This window comes from Colletotrichum costaricense (genome assembly GCF_030867565.1).
Source record: "Colletotrichum costaricense strain IMI 309622 chromosome Unknown Scaffold_20.1, whole genome shotgun sequence".
NCBI classification, from domain to species: domain Eukaryota; kingdom Fungi; phylum Ascomycota; class Sordariomycetes; order Glomerellales; family Glomerellaceae; genus Colletotrichum; species Colletotrichum costaricense.
This window is the reverse complement of record NW_026848249.1, coordinates 918,062-940,038: the sequence shown is the minus strand read 5'-3', so window position 1 is coordinate 940,038 and position 21,977 is coordinate 918,062. Positions and strand designations below refer to the sequence as shown.

At 52.1% G+C, this 21,977-nt stretch overlaps 5 protein-coding genes across 5 annotated transcripts; 2 read left to right on the top strand and 3 right to left on the bottom strand.

Annotated features, from left to right (window-relative positions):
• Positions 1–166: 166 nt before the first annotated feature.
• On the top strand, positions 167–1,656 carry CCOS01_14484 (uncharacterized protein; the record flags this gene model as incomplete). Its single annotated transcript, XM_060462627.1, has 2 exons — positions 167–524; positions 599–1,656. 2 exons carry the CDS (start codon positions 167–169, stop codon positions 1,654–1,656), a joined length of 1,416 nt encoding a protein of 471 aa, XP_060307112.1.
• A 1,845-nt stretch (positions 1,657–3,501) lies between these two features.
• Positions 3,502–7,748, top strand: CCOS01_14483 (uncharacterized protein; the record flags this gene model as incomplete). The annotated part of the gene is made up of 3 exons (XM_060462626.1): positions 3,502–3,768; positions 3,826–4,057; positions 4,189–7,748. The coding sequence occupies 3 exons, from the start codon at positions 3,502–3,504 to the stop codon at positions 7,746–7,748; spliced, it is 4,059 nt and encodes a 1,352-aa protein (XP_060307111.1).
• Positions 7,749–9,173: 1,425 nt separating this feature from the next.
• Positions 9,174–11,431, bottom strand: CCOS01_14482 (uncharacterized protein; the record flags this gene model as incomplete). Its single annotated transcript, XM_060462625.1, has 3 exons — positions 9,174–9,934; positions 10,002–10,306; positions 10,470–11,431. The coding sequence occupies 3 exons, from the start codon at positions 11,429–11,431 to the stop codon at positions 9,174–9,176; spliced, it is 2,028 nt and encodes a 675-aa protein (XP_060307110.1).
• A 502-nt stretch (positions 11,432–11,933) lies between these two features.
• On the bottom strand, positions 11,934–13,925 carry CCOS01_14481 (uncharacterized protein; the record flags this gene model as incomplete). The annotated part of the gene is made up of 3 exons (XM_060462624.1): positions 11,934–12,676; positions 12,746–13,014; positions 13,081–13,925. The coding sequence occupies 3 exons, from the start codon at positions 13,923–13,925 to the stop codon at positions 11,934–11,936; spliced, it is 1,857 nt and encodes a 618-aa protein (XP_060307109.1).
• Positions 13,926–16,662: 2,737 nt separating this feature from the next.
• On the bottom strand, positions 16,663–21,398 carry CCOS01_14480 (uncharacterized protein; the record flags this gene model as incomplete). The annotated part of the gene is made up of 6 exons (XM_060462623.1): positions 16,663–19,050; positions 19,186–19,250; positions 19,584–19,624; positions 20,057–20,433; positions 20,559–20,686; positions 21,230–21,398. The coding sequence occupies 6 exons, from the start codon at positions 21,396–21,398 to the stop codon at positions 16,663–16,665; spliced, it is 3,168 nt and encodes a 1,055-aa protein (XP_060307108.1).
• Between the last annotated feature and the right edge of the window lie 579 nt (positions 21,399–21,977).

Sequence of the window (21,977 nt, the reverse complement as noted above, 5' to 3'; positions counted from 1 at the left end):
CTCAGAGGCGAAGCCACTCTGCGATGCTCATAAAACTCCGTCTTAACCCGTTCAATATTGATTGCCAACCAGTGAGGTAGTCGTCAAAATAGTAGCACATGCCAAACCACACTCACCTACACACGCGCACACACAAGACTCTGATCTTAGTCCGCAACAATTCACCATGTCTAGCGACGAGGCCACGGAAGCGTTGCTGCTCTGCTACTTGGACGGGAACAGACTCATCTTTAGATATCTCCGTCGCAACGCAGGAGCGGAGAACAGCTCTAACTTCGCGACCATCAGCAAGCCGTACCCGCTCAACTTGAGCAATTCGCTATACAGCTTGATCCCGGGCTACCGGCCTTCGTGGCCCATGCCGGTCAACTACAATGACAATATAGAGATCAAGTCTACCGGCGCTCTGACCTGGCAGGACGGCCTCGCCCAGCTGCAAATGGTTGTCGTTGTCAGCCACGGCCAGCAGAGCAGCGATGCCTCGAACCCGCGATACAAGGCCTTTGTGCTGGAGCTCGCCCCGAGTCTGGACATCTGCTCCGCTGCGTGCCTGCCCGCGGGGACTGAGACGGGACCAGCTACTGACTGGGCCAACCAGCCCTGGTCCGCCGGCGTCAAGCAGGACGACTTCTCACACATGTCTGCAAGCATCCTGACGTCAACGGCCGGCTGTTCGCCACGGTCTCGCCCTTCTTCCAGCCCATCGAGCATAATCTGCTGGTTCCTGACGCCAACGACTCGTATCGCGAACTCGCTTATGACGAACGCAAATGGCCCAGGGCCGACGACCGCTTTGCCGCACTCTGCTGCCGCAAAGACTCCGGTGACCGTGACTTCTCCGTGCCTGCGCGGGGCGGGACCGCGTACTTGACCGGTTACCGCCCGTCCGCCGACTGGTTCGCCTCGCCGGTGTTGATTCCAAACGGACCACGAATAGACAACAGGGGCACAGGAAACGTCGGACCGCAGCAGCTCATCTACCTCGACAACTCGACTACCGTCTTTGCGCTATATACCCCGTTCCCAGATGACAATAGCGGCCAGAGCTCATCGAGAGTCATCACGCTCGGCTTCACCAGCGCCACCGCTATGGGCAGGCTCACCTCCACCTCGACGGACACGCGGTGGTCCCTCCTCAACATCACCTCGGGCAGCCACGGCTTCCGGGCGGCTTGTGCCGTCGCCGTCCAGCCACCCGACCCGTCCGCTCCGCCGCTCCTTTACATCTTCGCCGTCGATTCCAACGACAACAATCAGGGCCGGCTCTGGTACATGACGCTGCCCCTGTGCGGGTACGACTCCATGTACGGCCACCCGAAGCTAGAGCCGGGAACTACCACCATCGAGGTGGGCGATCAGGCCGCCAGCAACAGCCTGGAATGGGTAGACGACTTTTCTCGGCAGCCCATAAACGCCGAACCGACGAGGCCGCTCAAGGTCGTCCGCTACGGCAACTCTCTTGGTGTTTTCCACCAAGTCGGTGGTGAGATTCGATTGCTCAGACTCGACCTGCAAAAGGATGGCTCCCTCATCGATCCTGCCTTTCCCCAATTTAAACACATGTATCGTCAGTATACCAAAGTCACGTCTGAGAATTCGGCTATGCTGGTATCTGCTTGCGCCATGCCCCTAAAGTTTTGCAACCGCTTTGTTTAAGACCCCTGAATTCGCTCGGGTACGGGATATGTGAGGTGGAGAATTGCAGATAAGCAGTCGTTGATATCGTAAACATCATTGACTTCATGCCAAGGCAAGGTAGGCACCGTAAATCTAGACGATCATACGCAAGTGGATGGTCTGAGAAGAGAGAGCAGAGGATGAGAGTGAACAAAGAAACTGCAGTTCACTAGACCATTTGATTCGTCAATACTGTTATCTAGTTCCGGTTGAGAATGAAACAGGATTTTCTCTGCTGGAATTTACGCAGCTGGTCCCGTGACATTGCCCATACTTCCGCCGACCAAACCCCGCCTACCGTCGCTCTTACATCTCTTATGCTTCCAGAGTGTTTATTTTTGAAGCAATTGTGACGGTCCTGGCGGTCTCCTTGCTCTGATGATCTGTCTGTTCCACTTCTACTGAAGCCTTCTCTGTGAGATGAGGGCATGTAGCAGCGGAGGCCTGACAGGCTGTGCTACAGCGCGTCAGGAGGTGGTAAATCCATGCTGCGTGATCAGGCGTAGAGCTGTGAATTGCACTTCTGCCTGATCCTGGCATAGCTACTGATAGAGGCGGCTGAAGTTGAGTACCTAGGAGAAAACCAATCAATCATTCACGTATCATTCGAGGCTAGCGCTTACTCTTGCATGTCCATCTTGGAGATATCGGCGAATGATCCTAGAAGCTGCGGTCCGACCGCTCAGTCAGGTCTCATCAGTCGCTGGTAGGTATTCAGCAGGTCTAGGTAAATCAGCGCGGGGGATTGGTTGTCGCGGCGGCATGCAGTGGTTGTTGGTTTGTGGTTTGAGGCATCCAAACACGCCTTGATAGGTCCGAAGCTGAGCTGGAGTGCGAACCCTTGTCAAAACCGAAGCACCAATGTCTCCCAGCCACGGACGCCACCTAACAGGAGGTGTTACCCTCGAGAACAGTGCCAACGGAGGGGGAGAAATCTTTTCTTTTTTTTTCGCCCGCTTCCGCTCTTTCACCGGCTTCGTTTTCTGGTGCGAGGCCAGCAGCACCATGCCGACCGATCACAACCAGAACTTCAGGATACGAGGACTGCCCCGCGAATACGAGACCAGGGCTGACGTTCGTGTATTGGTCAAGGAAGTTCTTTCTCTCAAATCCAACGCAAGCGTCATTGTTCATTCACTTGCGATTTGTCCTGTCAAACGAGACAGTCGAGTCGCAACTCTCCGCTTCAATCCCCTCCCAGATTACTTCTCAGATCGCTCTAGGAATGAATGGGTAGTCAGCCTAACGAACGAGGATGACTCCGATTTCAAGGCACCACTCATTTTCGATACTCACTTCTCGGGCTTCACGCCTCTTCAACGTACCGTTGACGAGAGTTGTAATGTAGAGTGAGTTGACGACAATCTCACGGCGACTTACGCGACATTAACCCTTGATCCAGTGTGATTGCTATGTCTGGCCTCGGAGGGCACGCATTTGGTTCGTTTAAGGAGAGAGGAGGGCCTTTCATGTGGCTCCGAGATGCGCTTCCATTAGATGTTCCAAATGCAAGAATCTTAATATATGGGTACGACACTCGACTTGTACGGAGCAGCTCCTTCCAAAACTTGTCAGACCTGGGCAGAGCTCTCCAGATTGATTTGAGAAGTATTCAGGTTGTATATTGCGCCCGTAATCCGAGTTGCTTTATGAAGCTAATCTAGCACACAGGACCCAGGGCATTCTCATCCCATAGTGTTTATCGGGCACAGCCTGGGAGGTCTTGTTATCAAAGAGGTCAGCTCGATCCAAATGAACACCGAAGAAGGAATTCATCAGCTACTGACATCCTTGCTTTATCCATTGGTGCAGACTATAGTCAGGATGAAAGAAGAGATACACGAAGCGCATGCATCGATCCTAGATTCTATCTCTGGATTCATATTCTTTGGCGTTCCTCATCAAGGCTTGGCCATCGAGTCACTCGTTCTCTTGGTCAAGAATCAGCCGACCCGGAGTCTACTTGAGTCGCTCAACAGGAACTCAGCACTCCTCCAACGCCTGGACAAAGAATTCAACAACGTGATTAGTGCAAGGAGACCGTCAATTGTGTCCTTCTACGAAACGGAGAAGTCTCCCACGGCTGTAGAAGTAGGTTCATCTAGATTGGTTGGCCTCTAACAAAGTGCCTGCTTACGCTTAATTTAGGTAAATGGCAAGTGGGAGTTGTCTGGACCTAGCGAAGTCTTAGTTGATGTCTCTTCAGCGACATGCTACAGTAATCAACGCCATCCGATTGACCGCAACCACTCTGAGATGGTGAAATACAGCCACGGACACGACGTATTCTACAGGCGTGTCATCACCGTTACACGAGAAATAATGAGCACCAATACGCAGAGCAGAACCGATGCCAGAAGTCCCGAAACTGAAGTTGATGGTGGGTAATTAGATCCCAATATCTATCTAGACAATAAAATGACAGCTCTTGCAGCATCTATATTGCTTTCGGATGACAATAAGGGTATGGACCCCAAGGACAAACTGTAGCAAACAACTGACACAACTCAGAGTGTCTCAGGTCACTTTCCTTTCGAGAACAAGAGTACAGGTACAGCGATGTTTATTCCACAAAGAACACCTGTGGTTGGCTTCTCGAGGATCCGCAATACCAAGCTTGGTCGGATAGTGCGCGGGGCCTTTTCTGGATCAAAGGAAACCCTGGAACCGGCAAGTCAGTTCTCATGAAATTTGCAGTCACAAAGATGGATCGCAGAAGGTCCGGGGAACTCGTTGTGTCCTTCTTCATCCACGGCCGGGGAAACCCTTTGCAGAAGACTCCACTGGGTGTATTCCGGGCATTGCTTAACTCCATGCTCAAGTCCTTTCCACAATACCTCTCTCAACTCACCGAACGATTCAAAGATCGGCAGGCACGATTTGGGGCTTATGAAGAGAATCGATGGAATTGGACCGAAAGAGAACTTCAAGATTTCATGTCCGAGATTTTGACCAAGGGAACAAAAAAGCAACCTGTGGTAATCTTTGTCGATGCCCTTGATGAGTCTGGGGAAGATGATGCCACGAGCTTACTGAAGTATTTCAAAGCCCTCATGGACGATATTGAACGCGAAAAGGCACTGGTCAAAATATGCTTCTCTTCGAGACATTATCCTATCCTTGGATGCGAAACGATGTCAACAATCCATGTGGAGGAGAAAAATGACGAAGACATCAGGCTAGTCGTTCGAGAACGACTCAAAGAAATTCAACCGGTAGCAAAGCGGCAACAACTCGAGAATGAAATCTTGATGAAGGCTCACGGAGGGTTCCAATGGACAATATTGGTTGTTGCCGCGATACTGCATGGAAGTGCTATTGGAACTAGCGTCGAGAGTCTGCACAAAAGACTCACAACGATCCCGGAAGCTCTTGATGGGTTGTACGCTGGTATCTTGAGCGGCGTCGACCCTATCGAGCAGTACCAAATGACAAAACTGTTCCAATGGATTTTATTTGCTGCACGACCATTGTCTTCACACGAGCTCCGAGAAGCGTTTGCCGTCGATTATAAGGACAAGAATTGCACAACTATTTCGCAACTCAGACGCCACGACAACTGGACAGATACTGCGACTCAATTCGAGAGAATTGTCACACACATCTCCAAAGGCCTCGTAGAATTCCGAACTCGCGAGGTTTGGGAGCAACACGATCCTGATGGGGAGGACTGGGACCGGGAAGCTCAGTTCGTTCACCAGTCAGTTGCGGATTACGTGCTTGGAAAGTTTATCAAAACCACGCGCCACGATTGTTCTTTTCAATCTCCCATTGGGGTTGGTCACTTTGAGATATCGCGGTCTTGTCTCAGTTACTTGACTTTGAGAGAAGTCTTAGAAGGCGCTCAGCTACCTCGGCCTAAACTCTTCGCGAGATTCCCGCTGATACCATATACAGCACAGTTCTTGTTCCACCATATTCGGGAAGTTGAACGTGCAGGAATCCCTCAGGAAGATCTTCTTGCGCGTATTCACTGGGGTCGGCAATCTGAAATCTTGAATAATATCGCGAGCCTATGGAGAGTGATGGATCCTGACAACATTCACGCACCTAAGGGATGGCCCTTTGTTGGGGCACCATCCCTTCACGTTTTGGTGGGGTTCGGCTCAGAGAGCTGTTTGGACGCATTTCTTGTCAAAAATGATGCAGAGCTAGAAGTTAGGGATGCGGATGGGAACACACCACTACTACTGGCTCTCAGAGAGTGTCGCGAAGACATGGCCTTACTACTGCTGGATCGGTCCATCGAATGGCAGCTCCAAGAAGAGGCATCCAACATCAAGGTCGCTCAAGACAACGGCCGAGGGCACCCAAGGAATTATCTTTCCCACCTAGATTTGAAAAATCGTGATGGGGAAACGCCCTTAACTGTTGCCGCGACGATGAAGGCCGGTGAGGTAATCTTCAAGTTAATCGAAGCGGGCGCTGTTCTGGAACTCTTCGGGCATCCGTTCGAGCTCGTATCATATGCCATCCGCCACGGGGACAGAAAGCTTCTTTCAATACTATTGAAAAAGGGTGTTAAGCACGACGGAGCTATCTTTTCTGCGGTGAAGGACCTGCCTGAGAACGTCGATCTCGATGTTCTAGAAGTTTTGTCGGAACTCCTCAAGGCTGGTGGCAACACACGCAAATCTACGAACTTTGTTTGGACATCTGAGGATGAAGATGAATATGGATACGAGGATGAAGCGATGATTGTGGCGTCGCGAAGAGGTCAGACGGCAATCGTCAGCCTACTCTTGTCACATGGCGCTTCCGCGGAGGTACTGGACGATTCCGGGAATTTTCCATTGTTGGTCGCTGCACGTAATGGCCATAAGGAAACAGTGGAGGTTCTTCTTCACCACGCACCGCAAATGGTTGAAGTCTCGGACTCTAACGAGCAGACAGCCTTTGACGCAGCCGTTGTAGAGAGCCATTTTGAATGGGCATTGATGCTTCTGCCTCAAGAGAACAAAGCTGTCGCATCAGTCGAGGCATATAAGATGGCTGTCGAGGCGGGCGAAGTAGAATTAGTGGTAGCAATTCTACGCGCGGAAATAAAGCACGCAGACCCAGGCGATAAAGGCGATCGAAAGCATGAAACACCATTCTTTTGGGCTGCCCTGAAGGGGTATGAAACGGCAGTCGAACTACTTCTCCAGAATGGTGAGGTCAACGTCGATAGAAGAGACGGATATGGTCAATCGCCATTGTCATGGGCTGCACGGCAGGGGCATGAAGCCGTAGTCGCACTACTTCTGAGTACGAATCGGGTCGACGCCGATGGAAGAGACTATTACGGTCAATCGCCATTGTCATGGGCTGCCCGGCAAGGGCATGGAGCGGTAGTCTACCAACTTCTCCGTAGAGGTGGGGTCCGCGTCAATATGAGAGACGATGACGGTCAATCGCCATTGTCATGGGCTGCTCAAATGGGGCATGTAGCGGTAATGAAATTGCTTCTCGATGTGTTGGGGGTCAACGTCAATTTGATAGACTACTATGGCTATACACCACTCTTACTGGCTATTCGGCAGGGGCATGAGGCGGCGGTTAACTTACTCGTTGGTAGGGGTAGTGCCAACGTCACCTTAGAAGATGAACAAGGCCGAACGCCGCTCTTGTGGGCTACTCAGCATGGTAAAAAGGAGGTGGTCGAGTTGCTTCTCGACACGGGTAGGGTTGACGTCGATAAAAAAGATCGTTATGGCCAAACACCACTTTTCTGGGCTTCTCAGCATGGGCTTGAGGCGGTGGTCAAGCTCCTTGTGGACAAGGGTAAGGCCAGCGTTGATAGAAAAGATCAATGTGGTCGAACACCGCTCTTATTGGCCGCTCAGCATGGGCACGAGGCGGTGGTCAAGCTTCTTCTTGATACAGGTAAGGTCGATGTCGATGGGAGAGATCAACACGATCGGACACCACTCTCATGGGCTGCTGAGGAGGGGTACGATAGAGTAGTGAAGCTACTCATGGACACAGGCAAGGTTGACATCGATAGAAAATATCAATATGGTCGAACGCCACTCTCATGGGCTGCGCAGCGAGGGCAAGAGGCGGTTGTCTGGCGGCTCATGCACTCATAGAAACTTGCACACTTTGAATGATGTAGTTTCTTGGTTACATTTCCTCCTCCACGTCTTTGCTGAAAGATGAGATAGTCAACGTTGCTATGGCGACTAATTTCAATGCGGCACCTTGCCATTTCCCTAAACCAGCAGAAACCTCCTTTGGGAGGCTGCATCTCAGCATCCTTTCCGTAGCTTGAACTAGCTGTCGCTGACTACTTCTCGTGCGGCGGCCTAAGTGTGATGAACAGAGATGCACATTCCACTTTATCTGTCGAAAGGAAAGAAATGAAAGGTGCTTCAGAAGTTAGAGGATGATCCGCATCGAAGGTCGTACGTGTCCAGCAGCATCTGACAGGCGCGCATATCTGGAAAGATGGATTTTGAAGGTCTCTCTATACATACCCTCTGTCTCATCCCTTTTCGACGCCTTTTGCTTCAAGAAGCTTAGCAACCTACCCTCCCCGAAGACATGATGTTGGGCTCCTTATTACCAAAGTCAACGCGAAACCGGAGTAAACAGTCAATAATACCTGAGGATGAATGCACCTACATAAACTTCCATGACCAAGCTTGCAACATCGTGGAAAGGCATATGTGGGGAGTCGGCGCTGACTCACTCACCAAGCTCTTCAAGGCCGAATCTCATACTCAGTCGAAAATCATGACAATAGTATTTCCCGAAGTCCAGGTTCGTCCACAAGCATTGACTTCAAAGTACTGCATTTGTTTAAAGTTTCTTGACTCAAGATACACAGTACTTGCCTACTTTTTGGAGGGTTGCTCTAGGGGAAAGGCTGATGTGTACTAGACAGCGCCACCTTCAGTATCTTTGCCATTGGAAGCAGGGAAACAGCTTCAAAGGCGGACGTAAAAGCAACACTATCAAGAAAGTTTCAATGAATTGATGATGAGCAATCTTATTCCTTGGGCTTTTTCTCTAGTTTACTTCACCGAGGCCCAGTGGTAGCGTTCCCCACCACGATCGTGCCAAAGTGGACCACGATAGCTTCACCAAAAGATCAAAAACATACAACACCAGGTATTCGCTGGTCGTCACCGACCCAACTACTAATCCGGCCCTCATTGGCTTGTCTATGGGAGAGCGGACGGGATCCCGAATTTTCCAATGGGTATGGTCGTATGTGAAGGCATTGCGGGATCCTAGGGGCTGTGAAGGGCGAGAGATCACACTGCAAGGCTTAGGAGCTATCTCAACGTGTACTTTTCTCCAATTTCTTTCGTTTATAGTGTGTCATATAAAAGTTTATTTGAATCACTTCAACTAAGCACAGAAATCATCTACCAAGCACCGTCGTGAGGGAGGCTGGCCCAGGCGTGATGATGACTTGTCGAGGTCCTTGCCCTGACTTGTCTCGAAGTGCTGTCGTAGCCCAACTTCCCTTCGATTTTGCTGATGTTCAGGGCTTAGATCCTTGCCCATTACTCTCTAGCATTGATCATCCTGTTAGTGTCAGCCTCTGTATCCTTGTTGCTGATGTTGACGGCCTCTTCGCCCTTCTCATCTGCCACGGCCGCTTCTACTGACGCTAGTGTCAGAGAGTTCGATGCCGTGTGCTTTCTGACACCATTATAGACGCTGCTTCCTTCATTTAAGATATTGTCTGGGCATATAACGGCCATGTCCAGATATTCGTTGAATGAATAGCTGCATAATTGGTTGAGGCCTCCCTCGATACAGTTCGAATCAGCCTCTTGCCAAGGTGTCGACGAAGGAATCTGATCATCCAATAACGCCTGAGTGAAGTCGTATTCATCAAATGAGCCGAAAGTAGCGAAACATGAAGAAACGCCCGCGGTGTCATTGATTCCGTCTGTACCGGTCTCTAGTACCAGTGACGCGACAAGTGGGTCCTGGGGAATCGACGAAGTGAGGTCCTCAACGCACCTCGCGTCAGACGGGTTTTCCATAGTCGATGAGGATGTGGCTTTTTGAGATGCAGTACATGCGCCTCCTGGATGCTGCGGGCCGTGGCTTTCGTTCGTCCTGGCGATCTTCTTTTGAGCAAATGCCTTGAAGAGCCCTAGCACTGCACGCCTTTTGGCGCTGTCGAGGGAGACTTCAGCGATTTCCTCTAGTTTTGAGAAGAACTGCTCGCCCATGCCAGAGTCATTGTCTTGAGTGAAAAGCTCCTGAAGATCACTGTATCCTACAATGGTGTCATCGTACTGTATTCTGTAGACTATAGTAAGGGTCAGTAACTCTGATCAACCCTGGAAATGTCGGCAAGTGAACATGGACCGACGTACAAGGGTCTGGAATGACAGTGCAATCCGGAAACAGTATACGGTAGATATTCCTCCAATTCTCTTCCTCTGATCTATCGCCTCGTGCCCGCTTCCGACTTTTCAATTTCTTCAACTGGTCTTTGTTGAAACCTTCGATAGAGACATTCTTGACGAGTTTGCAGGGTTCCTCTAGCTGAGCATGCTCTGCCGAGTCAGCTTGATTCTCAAAGACTCTGCCGCAACGTAAGCAGTTGGGCTTTTGTTCATGGAGTCTGTATAGATGCTCTCTAAAGCCAGGACCACCGATCATTAGTCTCGGAGAGCTTCTAATTGCAGACTGAAACTTACTTCAGTCTGTGAGTGGAGGGGAAGTAGCGAGTGCACGACAGAGTTTCTCCGTAAACCGCCGGATTGAACTTGAGGTATGGACAAGCTAACTTAATTCCCTTGGAATGCGATGCTGTTGGTGTTCTGGTCGGGTCAGGATACGACAGCCCAGAGAAGCGAGTATCTCTGGATGCCCTCGGCGTCTGGTAAAGATCATCCCTCGTTCGTATGTGTTCCTTGCCAATCTCATCGAGTGATTCACGTGGCTTGATGTTGGCGTTGCTATCTCTTGAAAGCCCGGGCGATTTTGTGAGCTGACTCGACTCGTCCTGTGTAGAGCCCGTATTTCTCTCGGGCCCTCGGGGTTTGATTTGCGTTTCTTCTGCGCCTCGTTCGCGGCTGAGCATACCAATGATTCGATCCGGAATGGCAGAACTCTTGTCACGGCGAGACGTAGCCGTATTTTTGGGCCTGCCGTAAGGAACAGGCACGAACTTGGTTCCATCGTTGTTCGGAGAGAAGCCAGATCTCTCTCTGCTCAATGCATAATTCCTAGGCTGTTCCGGAATCACCGCGAATGTCTTGGACCTTTTCGATTCGCCGAGTGTCATTTGTTCAAGCTGTTCTGAAAGCGTGGCTGCGTTGTAGACTCCGAGATCATGTTGCTGATGGCTGTGCTTATTCGTTATAGAGACGGAAGCTTCCGTTTCAAGTTTGACTGAAGCATCGCATTCTCCTCTTGTTCCTCCTGATTCCCCACCTCCTCTCCATCCCTCATTCTCGTCATTTTCATCATCTTCATCATCTTCATCATCTTCATCATCTTCATCATCTTCATCATCTTCATCATCTTCATCATCTTCATCATCTTCATCATCTTCATCTTCTTCATCATCTTCATCTTCTTCATCATCTTCATCATCTCCAAGAATACACAAGACCCAACCCGTGCCGCTTGTCCAAATCAGGTCGTCGATAGACGGGATCAAGAGACCGAAATCGTAGCCCTCCTCAGCACCTGGCTCGACCGTCGGGCGGGATCTGACCCATGCCGATTCTTCCTCATCAACTGTGCAATGGTCGTCGGGGACGCATTCAGCAAGACTCTGAGTTGGAGTAGACATGTTGCCTGAACTGTATTCACGGGTTGATCAGGCTCGATAGCCCCTATAAAGATGACAAAGTTTGACACAACAACTAGATTGTATTCATAATAGATAGAATTGGTTTCGGGGCGTACAGGCTCTTATCCGGGACGCAGAATGCCAAAACGTTGTTTTGCGAAATTTCGCAAATCTCTTTCGCTGCACAAGGCATGCTCGATCATTGCTGCCCAATAGTTGGCTATCGCGGTGTCGAAGGCCGGGGAATGCTGTCCGCTAGTTGGACGAGATGCAGCAAGCAACGTCAGTTATGCATGTGCTTGATATGTACGTCTACGTCATGCCAATGCTGCCGGTCCATAGTAGTCACATACCTGTAATCTTTGCAATTCTCAAGAGACATGAATGCTTTGGGGGAATTGAGTCAGCTTTCTATCAAGAATTCTCACATATAGTTAGAAATCAAGTTTCAGGGGCAGCATGGACTCCTTGCCATCGATTGTTTGATGATTATTTAGCCTTCCTAAGATGTGTAGTCCTGGCCTACAACGTGTTGAACCCGCGCCGGAATAGTATCAACTCCATCACGAGCTTTCATAGGCTCGACCCCAAATGTCTTGTCTTGAGCTTGGGCGAGGCCTCCTGCGAAAGTAATGCTAGTACCCAGTAAGTCGTCCAACCACGAGTCTCCATTGTCATCGACAAATGCCGCATCCCAGACCGGCCAGCAAGCAACATCCGATTCCATGTCGACACGAACGGCTTGAGAATACAACGGCATGCTGCGGGGCTCAGTTGCTTCAGCCGACGGCAAGGAACTCAAAGCCATCACCGGATCGATCGGCGGAACTAGGGTTTGCGCTTCATGAGAAGCATACACCTCGTGTTGCTTCACTTCCAACTTCTCGTCCAGTTTGTCATCAGCATTCGTATGCTGTAGCCTCTCACTCGGAGGTCCAGCGGACCGCGCATTTCCGTAGGACTTTGAAGTCTGACTAGACTTTGAGGTGAGTGTAAATTCCTTGTCCTTGACGTCTCCCTCCTTGGACTGGCGGAGCATCTTGACGGCGAATCCCCTGAACACGTTCAAAAGCTTCCCCCGCTCCTGCTTAGTCAAATGCCCACCAACAGCTTCCTCCATCTTCAAGGACATCTCCTCTTCCACCAGTGATGGAAGATCCTTGGTGAAAATGCTTTCGGCATCGTCTTGCTCCTTTTCTTGGGCCTGGTCTACGGCGGTTTGATCGTTGACGGGCATCTTGTAGACTATAGCCAGTGTCAGCCACTTATTATACCACAACCACGAGCATTTCAGGGGGGTCTCGAAGGACTTACAAGGACCCGGTACATCTTTTTGATCAGGGAAGAGGATCTTGAAAATCTCCTCCCACTTATCCTCTTCCGTATCAACTCCCTTTCTACGCTTTTTACTTCTGAGAAGTTTCTCCTGAGCGGCATCAAATCCCTCAACATCGCCTTCGTCTTGAACAACTTTGCACAGAGACTGAGCTTGCAGGTGGTCTATGACTTCGAGTTCCGTTTTGAAGATACCACGGCAGCGTGGACAATTAGGTTTCTGCCTATGGGTCCTATGTAGGTGCTCCCTAACAACAAGCATGCTTCAGCCAGATCATCCTATAGCCAACATGTAGGGGATGAGGATCACTTACTTTAAACGGCTCGTGTTAGGAAACGCCGCCCCACGGCAGCCCCTTCTTTGGCTATACCTCAATGGATCGTGCTTGATATACGGGCAAGCCAGCAATGCGCGTTTAGCAGATTGTGTCAAAGAGCTGGCCTCATTCGTCGTTCCGATGGCCTCTCGATCTATCCAACTCTCTTGCGGTTTCCAGGTATCCGGAATCGAGGCCGCGAGTGACGTAGACTGTACGTCGGCCTCGGGGTAGGGGCGTACGTCGATGCTTTCGACTTTGGATTTTGTCGTTCCCGGCTCCGCTATGACGGCCTCATCCGGGGAGCTACTCGTCACCTTGGTATTAGATCCCGGATCTTCATGTGAAGTGCCAGGTACTGGAACAGAACTGTCTTGAAGGCCATTGCCTTGGCTGTCTTGAGAAGGACCCGAAGTTGAGGCCTGCTGTATGGGCTGTTGAGACAAGTTCGCTGCAGGCGTTGGAGGAGCCCCTCCGCCGCTACTACCACCAAATTCCCCCGAAACATGGCTTGAACCCCCGCGACGTACTGCTGAACTTTTATGGTGCGAATAGTGGTCATATCCCAACACTATGGAGTGGCTACGTCGAGGTACGCTATAACTGACATTCCGCAAAGTCGCGGCCAAAGTCGCGGCATACCGCTTCCGGTCCTCATAGGAATCAAACTCCTCAGTCACATCGGTGTAGGAACGGCTCGACTGGTGATGTAAGTCTTGGGGCAAATTATAAGTCGCGGTTGACTCGGACTGCTCGTCAATGCCTAGGTTCGAGAACTGTCGTGTCAAGGCCGCCGTAGGATTGAAGTCCAGCCCGCTGGCATTTATCTTGCGTCCCAACATGGGGAATTTTCGATAATGGTGCTGTGAATATTGTAGCTTCAACCAAAAGCAGATCCCAAAGCTTCTCGAGTCGAGTCCAAAGGCAGGGTGGCTTTGCTTAAATGGCACCAGCAGAATATCGCAACTTCGCAATTCCTACTCTACGCATTAGCCATACCAAGACAGTATCTCTGCTCACTGGGTACGTCATTGGTAGATGGAGACATGGTTGGGCGGTTACCTCATGTGACGTAGTTTCCGCACACTTGCTTGAGGCCAATCATAAAGCAACCTGGCTGGCTGGCTCAGCTCAACCCAGTCCCGGTCAGTAGTGGCCATTGAAAAAAGCAAACATACAATATCGGTAATGCCTGTAAAGTTGAGCGCGAACCTGGGATGTTGGACCTGACAACGGACCCAGAAGACTCTAGTCTAGACATTTGATGTTCTAATCTCAGTCCAATCCCGAAGGCAGAGCGATCCGACGACAGCGAACCAACAAACTCTATCTGTCTGAGCTCGGTCATGGCATGGACACAGATCTAAGGTGATTTGGTATTTTATAGATCTTATGACGAGAAAAGCGTAACCGATTAGATTGTCGCTCTCGCTGGGCACTCACACATAGCAGCGCGCCCTCCTTCGTCAAATGGAGACGAATGCGCCTGCACGTGCGGGTCAGGGCAAAAAGCCCATGGGTTACATCTCGAATGCAGCTCTGAGGAAATGAGGCGAGGGCCAGCCTGCCGCAGCCAGCAAAACATGGGAACTCACCAATCTCGCTCTCGAGAATGGAACAGTGTCTGACCCCGCAAAGAGCCTCAAACTCGTCCCTCCAGTTGTTTAATAGATGATGCACACGACAACGGCATTACATACCGGACAATGGGAGACATGGATCCAGGGCTCTGAGATTCATTGCTTACCCTCATTAAATGGAGCCGGAGTTGCTATAGTAAACCCACGGCGTGAGCCGGTCTGCAATGTCAACAGTCAGCTCGTTGGCTACCCAGCATTCGGAAATTTCTCATCCCCGTTCAGCATTAGTACTATATTCCATCCACAATACACCTCAAGAAGTACAACTAAGCAGTATTCATGCTGTAGTGACGACACGGGTGAAATAAAGCCCAAGACCCTGCAACTCGTCTACGTGCTCTGTATCCCACGTTCCGAATACAGAAAATTCCTCGGCCAGATGGGAGTTGGACAACTCTACAATCGAAACACTTAGATTGCTTAGTCTTTGCCATCAGTTTCGTGGTTTAAATACCTAGATATGAGCTACGAAGGTCTACGAATAATGGCGAAGATCTGCTCCAGCGCTCCAGCGAGGCGTAGGAACAAGCATGAACCGAGCTTCCGCATTCTATCCCTGACAATCTTTGCTGAGATTTGACTTATCAGACAGTTCACCAAGACGCAAAAGTATCGATATCTACCTGAAGAGTAAAAGCTCCAAAAAGAAGCATAATTGAACTTGGGCATGGGAGACTCGACACTTGGAACATCCAACTTTTCCCAACGTCAAGAAGGGCTCTGCCATCACAACCGAACACACTCCCAATCAAGGGATACCAGAGTTCGAGCGCGTAAATGTGCGTCTCGCCCGGTCATGAGCATGTGAGCTAACCCACAGCCTGATCTCAGGAATGCACATCATTCAAAAGCAGGCAAGGCGAGGCCTGAGTTTTCGCCCGGCATGCCCCGCCATCACCCCGCCACCGACCTTCACGCACCCAAAATTACATCTCATCCAGCGGTAGCCGGTCACGCAGCATCCAGCCAACTACCGGCACGTCACGATACTTTCGCATTACAGAACAAGTATCCTAGCTAAGTACGCGCATAGTACGTGGCCGCACGTACTCGATGCAAATGAATTATCTCCTACAAAAGTCTTTTCTACAAATACAGGGCTCCTCCTCCCCCGTTCCCTTGCCCCCAACGCCATGAGAGCTCTGCACCACACTTTGCTCATGCCTCCGTGTCGAATTCCACTTCTTCTTTCCTCTCAAGTCTGGAGCCTTTCGTGTGGAATCTTTGCCGCTGAGCGTGGCTGGGTGCGACTTCTGGTCTGACTGAGGACGAAACGGTTTATTCACTCGAAGAAGTCTTTGGGCGGAGAGTCGGGGAGAAAAAAAAATCATGATTGATTGCCGCCAAAACGGAGAAAAAAGAAGTATGCCATGCCATGCCATGCTGACCCTTTCATGCCCGACCGTCCGTCGCCGTGTCAAACCTCTCAAAATTGTTTCTTTTTTTTTGTCGCAAAGGTCTCCGAAAAAAGGTGTGATGCCAAACAGAAAAATTAGTCGTCAAGTCGCGCTTGAGAAACTCCAACAATGTCTAGACGGACAGTCCGTATCTGCCACAGGTGCGTTCTTCTAGTTCTGTGCCAACGATGAGGGACGAATCAGGCCATATTGCGAAACGCCCGTGAAGTCTGCCTGGCCGATAGGCTCCTATGACGCGTGAATCGTCAAAGTCGCCTCGAGGTCGTATGTTCGTGCAGAAGAATTATGTATGCTTGTTCAGTGCCACCATTGGCAAGGATGTAATGTGTGCTCGCAAGAGGCGATAGTCTTGCAAGAGTGAATTTAGTGCGAGAGAACGGGATGATACCGTGCCATTGAGTAGAGCGCAAGTGGTAAAACGGGCTCTGGCGCCCTTATTTTCTTCAGGGACGATGTGAGTCGCGTAAGCACTTCGAGGATCGAGGCTTTTTGAGAGCTTAGTGCTTTCGAGCCGGAGAATACTAGTGTCGGCCCACTTGACTGTTGCTGGCGCGGCTGCGCTCATCCTCTTCCATGACATCGCTCAGGCGGGTCGGATGATGATGCCTTGGGACAGTCTCCCAACCTGGAGCAGCATAGCCCGAGCCGGAATAGTCTTGGGCTGTTCCCTGCTGCTGTTCTCCAGCAGACGTGGTGGGGGTCTGCAGGTAACCGGCACTGGGAGGGTTCGTCGCTGGGGTTTCATACTCTTCTATACCTTCGTCAGAAACTGGGGAAGGTGGAGCAATGAAGGGAACCTTATTTCCCTGGGAATCGCGAACGAAGTGGCCTTGCGCATCGATAGTGTACTCACCTTCAGAGTATCCACCCTCGGAACCAGCACCCGTGTAGGTAACGCCTTCCTGACCTGGATCGCCGGATGGATAGAGGTTGCTGGACGTGGCGGGAATGGATTGACCACCAGGGGCTTGAGAATAATCGCCAGCGTAGCCGGCCTGCTGGCCGCCGTATTGCTCACGGGAGCTGCCATGGCGACTGGGAACACCCTGCGTCATCGGGACGACCTGGACGCCGCCGAGGATGGTAGGCTGACCGCTCTGCAGAGACTGGGTCCTTTCGCGTTCTTCATGTTCGCGGCGACCAAGCTCCTCCCAAGCGCGGCGGGCCTCTTCTTTGGAGATCTGGAGCTCCTTCTTCATCTCCCTGACGCGTTCATCGTTGGCGGAGTGCTGACGCTCCTTCTGGATAGCTGCCTGAACAGCATTCTCTCTAGCACGTCTCTCCTCGTCAAGGGCCGACTCTAACATGGCGTTGACCTCCTGAGCACGCTCCAGCTCAGCCCGGGTCTCGAAGAACCATCGCTGGAACTTGCGTTCAGAACTAGCGCGGAGGCGCTGCAACTCGACGACGGCGTGGAAAAGGTTGGCACCGGCCGCAGTAAGATCGGTGACCTGGCGAGAGAGCGCTTGGTTGACAGGATCACGCTCAATGTCCTGGTTGTTCTGTTCAAGTCGTCGAATCCAGAAGCTGGTGAGACCCTCCCAATGAGCCGATAAGGTTTCCCAACGCTCAAACGCGTGGGGAAATGAGTTTCTGGGTCTCGATCCCGTAGCGCCAGACTCCTGGGCTCCTTGAACAGAGGTGTTAGCAGGCTGTTGAGTGGTGCTGGCCTGAGGGGCTGTGCTGTAGGGTTGCTGGCCGGGCTGAGACGTCGACGCCGTTCGACCGTGTCGAGTCTGCGGCTGAGTCGTTGTGGGCTGGCGTGAACTTCCTCCCGGGTTGGTTCGGGTTTGTGGGGTATCGGTAGCTACGGGTCGCCGGTGAGAGGTGGGGTCCTGCTGGGGCACGTTGGCGGCGCCACCAGCTGTTCCTCCTCCGGCAGCGCCAGTAGCGGCGGTGGCAGCTCGGCGCTCCGCATTCCGTCTCTGCGTCTCCTCCAATAGGCGAGCTTCCTGCTCGGCTCGCTGTCTCTCCAACTGCATCTGTTCCTGTTCGGCTCTCTGACGGGCTGCCTCTCTAGCAGCGCGCTCCTGCATGATCATTCTAGGACCACGAATTCCAGAAGGCGAGCTGGTAGGGTTAGGGGCGCCAGTGGTGCGCTGGCGAGTGGAAGCCGAGGCATTACCGTTGGAAGCGGCAGTGCCGCCTCCGATCAGGTCAGCCATTGATGCGCCTTCTTCTATCTCGTCGGGCGTGAACAGGTTAGGTTGCCGAAGCGCCTCCTCAAGAGCGAAGAGGATGGCACTGCGAGTGTTTCTGGAAACGCGATGAGGTCGGTGAGACTCGCGTCGGGTATGAGAAGACGATGATGTTGGGTCTCGGAATAACAGAGCTTCGTCGGAGGACTCTTCGTCAAAGTCCTCGCTCAGATCCTGTGAGAGAACTCTTCGCGCACGTGAATTTCGTCGATCGAGGGGAGCGACGGTTCGAGGGTAATCGTAATTAAAAGTCGGGGCAGGCGCAAGTGCTGGCGTGGGCGCAGGCGCAGGCGCGGTCGCAACCTGTGGTTTGGGACTGAAACCTACTGATGCGGCCTCAATGTGGACCTGGCGGGCAGACTGCGGTGTAGGACTTGGGGTCGCAACGGATCGCGAAGTACGTCGAAGGGTGCGGTGGGAGAGTTGGGACGAAGCTGGAGTGGTTGGTCTCTCAGCGACTGGATCTGGGGTAATGTTTCGCGCTTGCCTCCGCTGCTGCTGGCGCTGCGCAGAAGGGGTCGTGATTTCGTGAATTTCGTGACGGTCGTTAGAAGGCGTGGGGGGAGTTTGGTCTGTCAACTTGACAATGTTGCCCAGGTCACTGCTCTGACCTGTTGGGGTAGACAAGTCGGAATTATCACCACCTTGGTGGTGATTCGGAACTGAGAAATGAGGTAGTGTGGGTGGTGTTGAGGAGGATCTGGGGGAACGCTGATCCAGCAAGAGTCAGCAAGTACCGAAAGGTAAGAACACGGAGGTGGTGTGGATTGTGCGAAAGTCGAGTTACATGGAAAACCGGGCAGGGAAAAAAATGGGTGAGGTTGGAGGGAACAGGGTACAACTTACTCGGTAGGGTGGTATCTTGATGATGGGGTCCTGATACCACACCCAAAAATATTGTCGAAGGCGGTCTGTATGAGCAAGTTGCTACTGCTCAGCAGAGACGAATTGAAGGCGGAGAAGTGAGGGTCCAGAGAAATGGAGTCCAAGAAAGAAGAGAAAGGTGCTAAGCCGGAGGTCTGAGGTGAAGAAATTCGAGAGGCTGGAGGTTGGAGCTTGGGTTGAGAAAAAGAGGGTGGCTAGGCGACAATGCGCTTTGGCAGCGTGGGCGGAATTGGACGGATAGATTGGAAGAAGCGTAATTCGAACGGATAAGAGTGAGACTGGAGCCACCTCACTGCTGCCAGTGGTCGAATTGAGCTGAGCGACCTCTTTGAAATGAATTTGTCGGGACTGCTACTGACTGCGTGCAGTGAAGATGTTGAAAATGGCGAAGATGGCGATGCTGAAGATGTGAGATTTTTGGTGGTCGAAGTGAGAGGAAGAAAGGCCGCAGTAGTTTGGAGTAAGGATAAGAGTGAGGTGTGAGGTGAGAGGTGAGAGAGAGAGTGTGTGTGAGAGAAGAGGTTGCGCCAGTTGGGAGGCCTGCTGATTGTGCGTGGGGGGGAAAAAGAAAGATGGCAAGAAAAAAAATCTTGTGAAATTGGCTTCTCTTTTTTCCCGTCGTGCAGAATGTTTGTTTTGTCGATGAGAAGGTGGATGAGGCGTGAGAAAAGCCAATCTCATGTGAAGGAAGGAGCGGCCAATTGGGCAGTGAGCGGTGGTGGTTGTGCCTTTCTTGCCCAGTTGCGCCTTCCTTTGATTTTCAGTGTCAACTCCAAGGCGAAGTGAGTGTGGAGAGCATCACGTAGGACACTCCAAAGGAAGGTACAAGAACCTGGGAGTGAGAAGGTGCAGCACCTTGGGCTGGAAGGGGGGACCAGGAGCTGAAGTTGAGGTACCTTGAACCTCAGGTTCTCCCACTTTCAGGTTGCTGCTCTTCGGCTTCCTCCTCTCTGCGAGGCGGTCCTTCTCCTCGATGCACTTGGATCCAATTGGATGCGACCTGCTTGCTGGAGGCTGGAAGTTGGTCGCGCCAGTTGGGTTGGGTTGCGACGACCAGGCCAGGTACACGACACGTCCACCAGCCAAACAAGCTCTTTTCTCAGTCTCAGTCTCGGACCGTTCAGACTTTCTGATTGATAGCAACACGAATTGTCTCGGGTTGCCCTGGTAGTAGTGCTCGTCCAATTCCATCCAATTCACCACATCCAGCTTCAGCTCAGTCAATGTTAGTGCTGCTGCGCGTACGTGACTGGGCTGATGGGAGTGAGAATTGTTTGGTGGCCGCTGTTGCTCCTGCTGCTACCTTGGGCCAACACGGACCTATGGCAGCTCACCAAGCAACACCTCCTCCATGCGACCTCTGTCAGGATGTGGGTGTCGAGGTCATTGACGGCTTGAGTGGGTGGGTGGTCGGTCCAAAGTCGAATGCGCACGATCAAGTTCGAGTTCGAGGTCAGGATGACTGATGATGCAAGTCGCGCAAGAGCAGGGCAGAAGGCAGGACGGAGACGGGGACGTGGGACACAAAACGGGATGGGACAGGTGACGGGTTTTAATTGTTTCGGCAGGGCACCGGCATCGTACCCAACACCCAACCCATCATCGCGTCAAATTACGAACCACGGCGGAGCTTCGCTTCTCACCCGGCGGACAAGGCAGGGTTCGAACCATCTCGACATGGAGCTGGGGGCACACTGGAGTCTGGACTCTGGACTCTGCACTGGACAGACAGCATCCGTACGTACAAACCTGAGCCCTGAGGTATTACATTACCTGACATTAAAAGGTAGTCCTGGTGTACGGATACGGATGCAGAGTGCCAACAACATCTCCCGCAGGTGGACAACATGGGCCAATTTCCTCTACTGGCGCGCCCCCAGCCAAGGTACAGCATCCGCCAATTCACGGCGTGCAGCCATATGCAGGCTTTTGCAGCTCTTTGCAGGTTGTTCCCCGTCGCGAGGTAACTGGTCTGACGCCTTGGCTCTGCCATCCAACGAGGTACATTGAGATGCGCGCGCCGTGTGGAGCGTTGAGCTGTCGTCTATTGCAGCGCCGGCGTGGAAGATGGCTGCAGCTTTCAGGATTGGGCCCTCGGGATGCCTTAACGGCGCCTTCCTAAGTCTGACCGGTGCATGGCACTCCCCGCTGAACATCATTGCCATTACGCGCATGGGATCGCGGGATGTGCAGCCTAGGCCGCCTGGTTATCGACGACCATGCGCGACCTGGTCCAGGGATATCCCGACTGCTCATTGAGATTATGGGAGACTTGGCCTACCCAAGGCCCCAAGGAGACTCTGCCGGCCACGAGCTGACATATCGGGCATTGGGTGCCAATTGGGACGGAGGGACGGGAGGATGGGCTAGAAGTGACAGTGTGCGACCAGGCGAAGGCGGCGCCGGCTGCGGCCACGACGGGAGATGAGAGACAAGAGATTGGAACTGCTCGCCTCACCCGTGTGGGATTGACCAGTGACCGATCAGCCGTGGCAGGGAAGCTCGGAGAGGCAGGGAAACTGCCTGCGGTGGCCGCGGTGCCGACGATTGAGATTGAGCCAGTGGGAGAAAATCAGGGGGCTGGGGACGTGTGGTGGGAGCGCACTGGGGATAAGCTGTGAGCTGTGAGCATGGGCAAGGAAGTGGGCGTAGGTTCGGCCGGAGAGGAGAGGAAACACCAATCAGCCCTAGTGTCAACCAATCTTGCGCATTCTGACCTCGGCCTGGACCTTGGTAGTGGCCATAAGACCGGC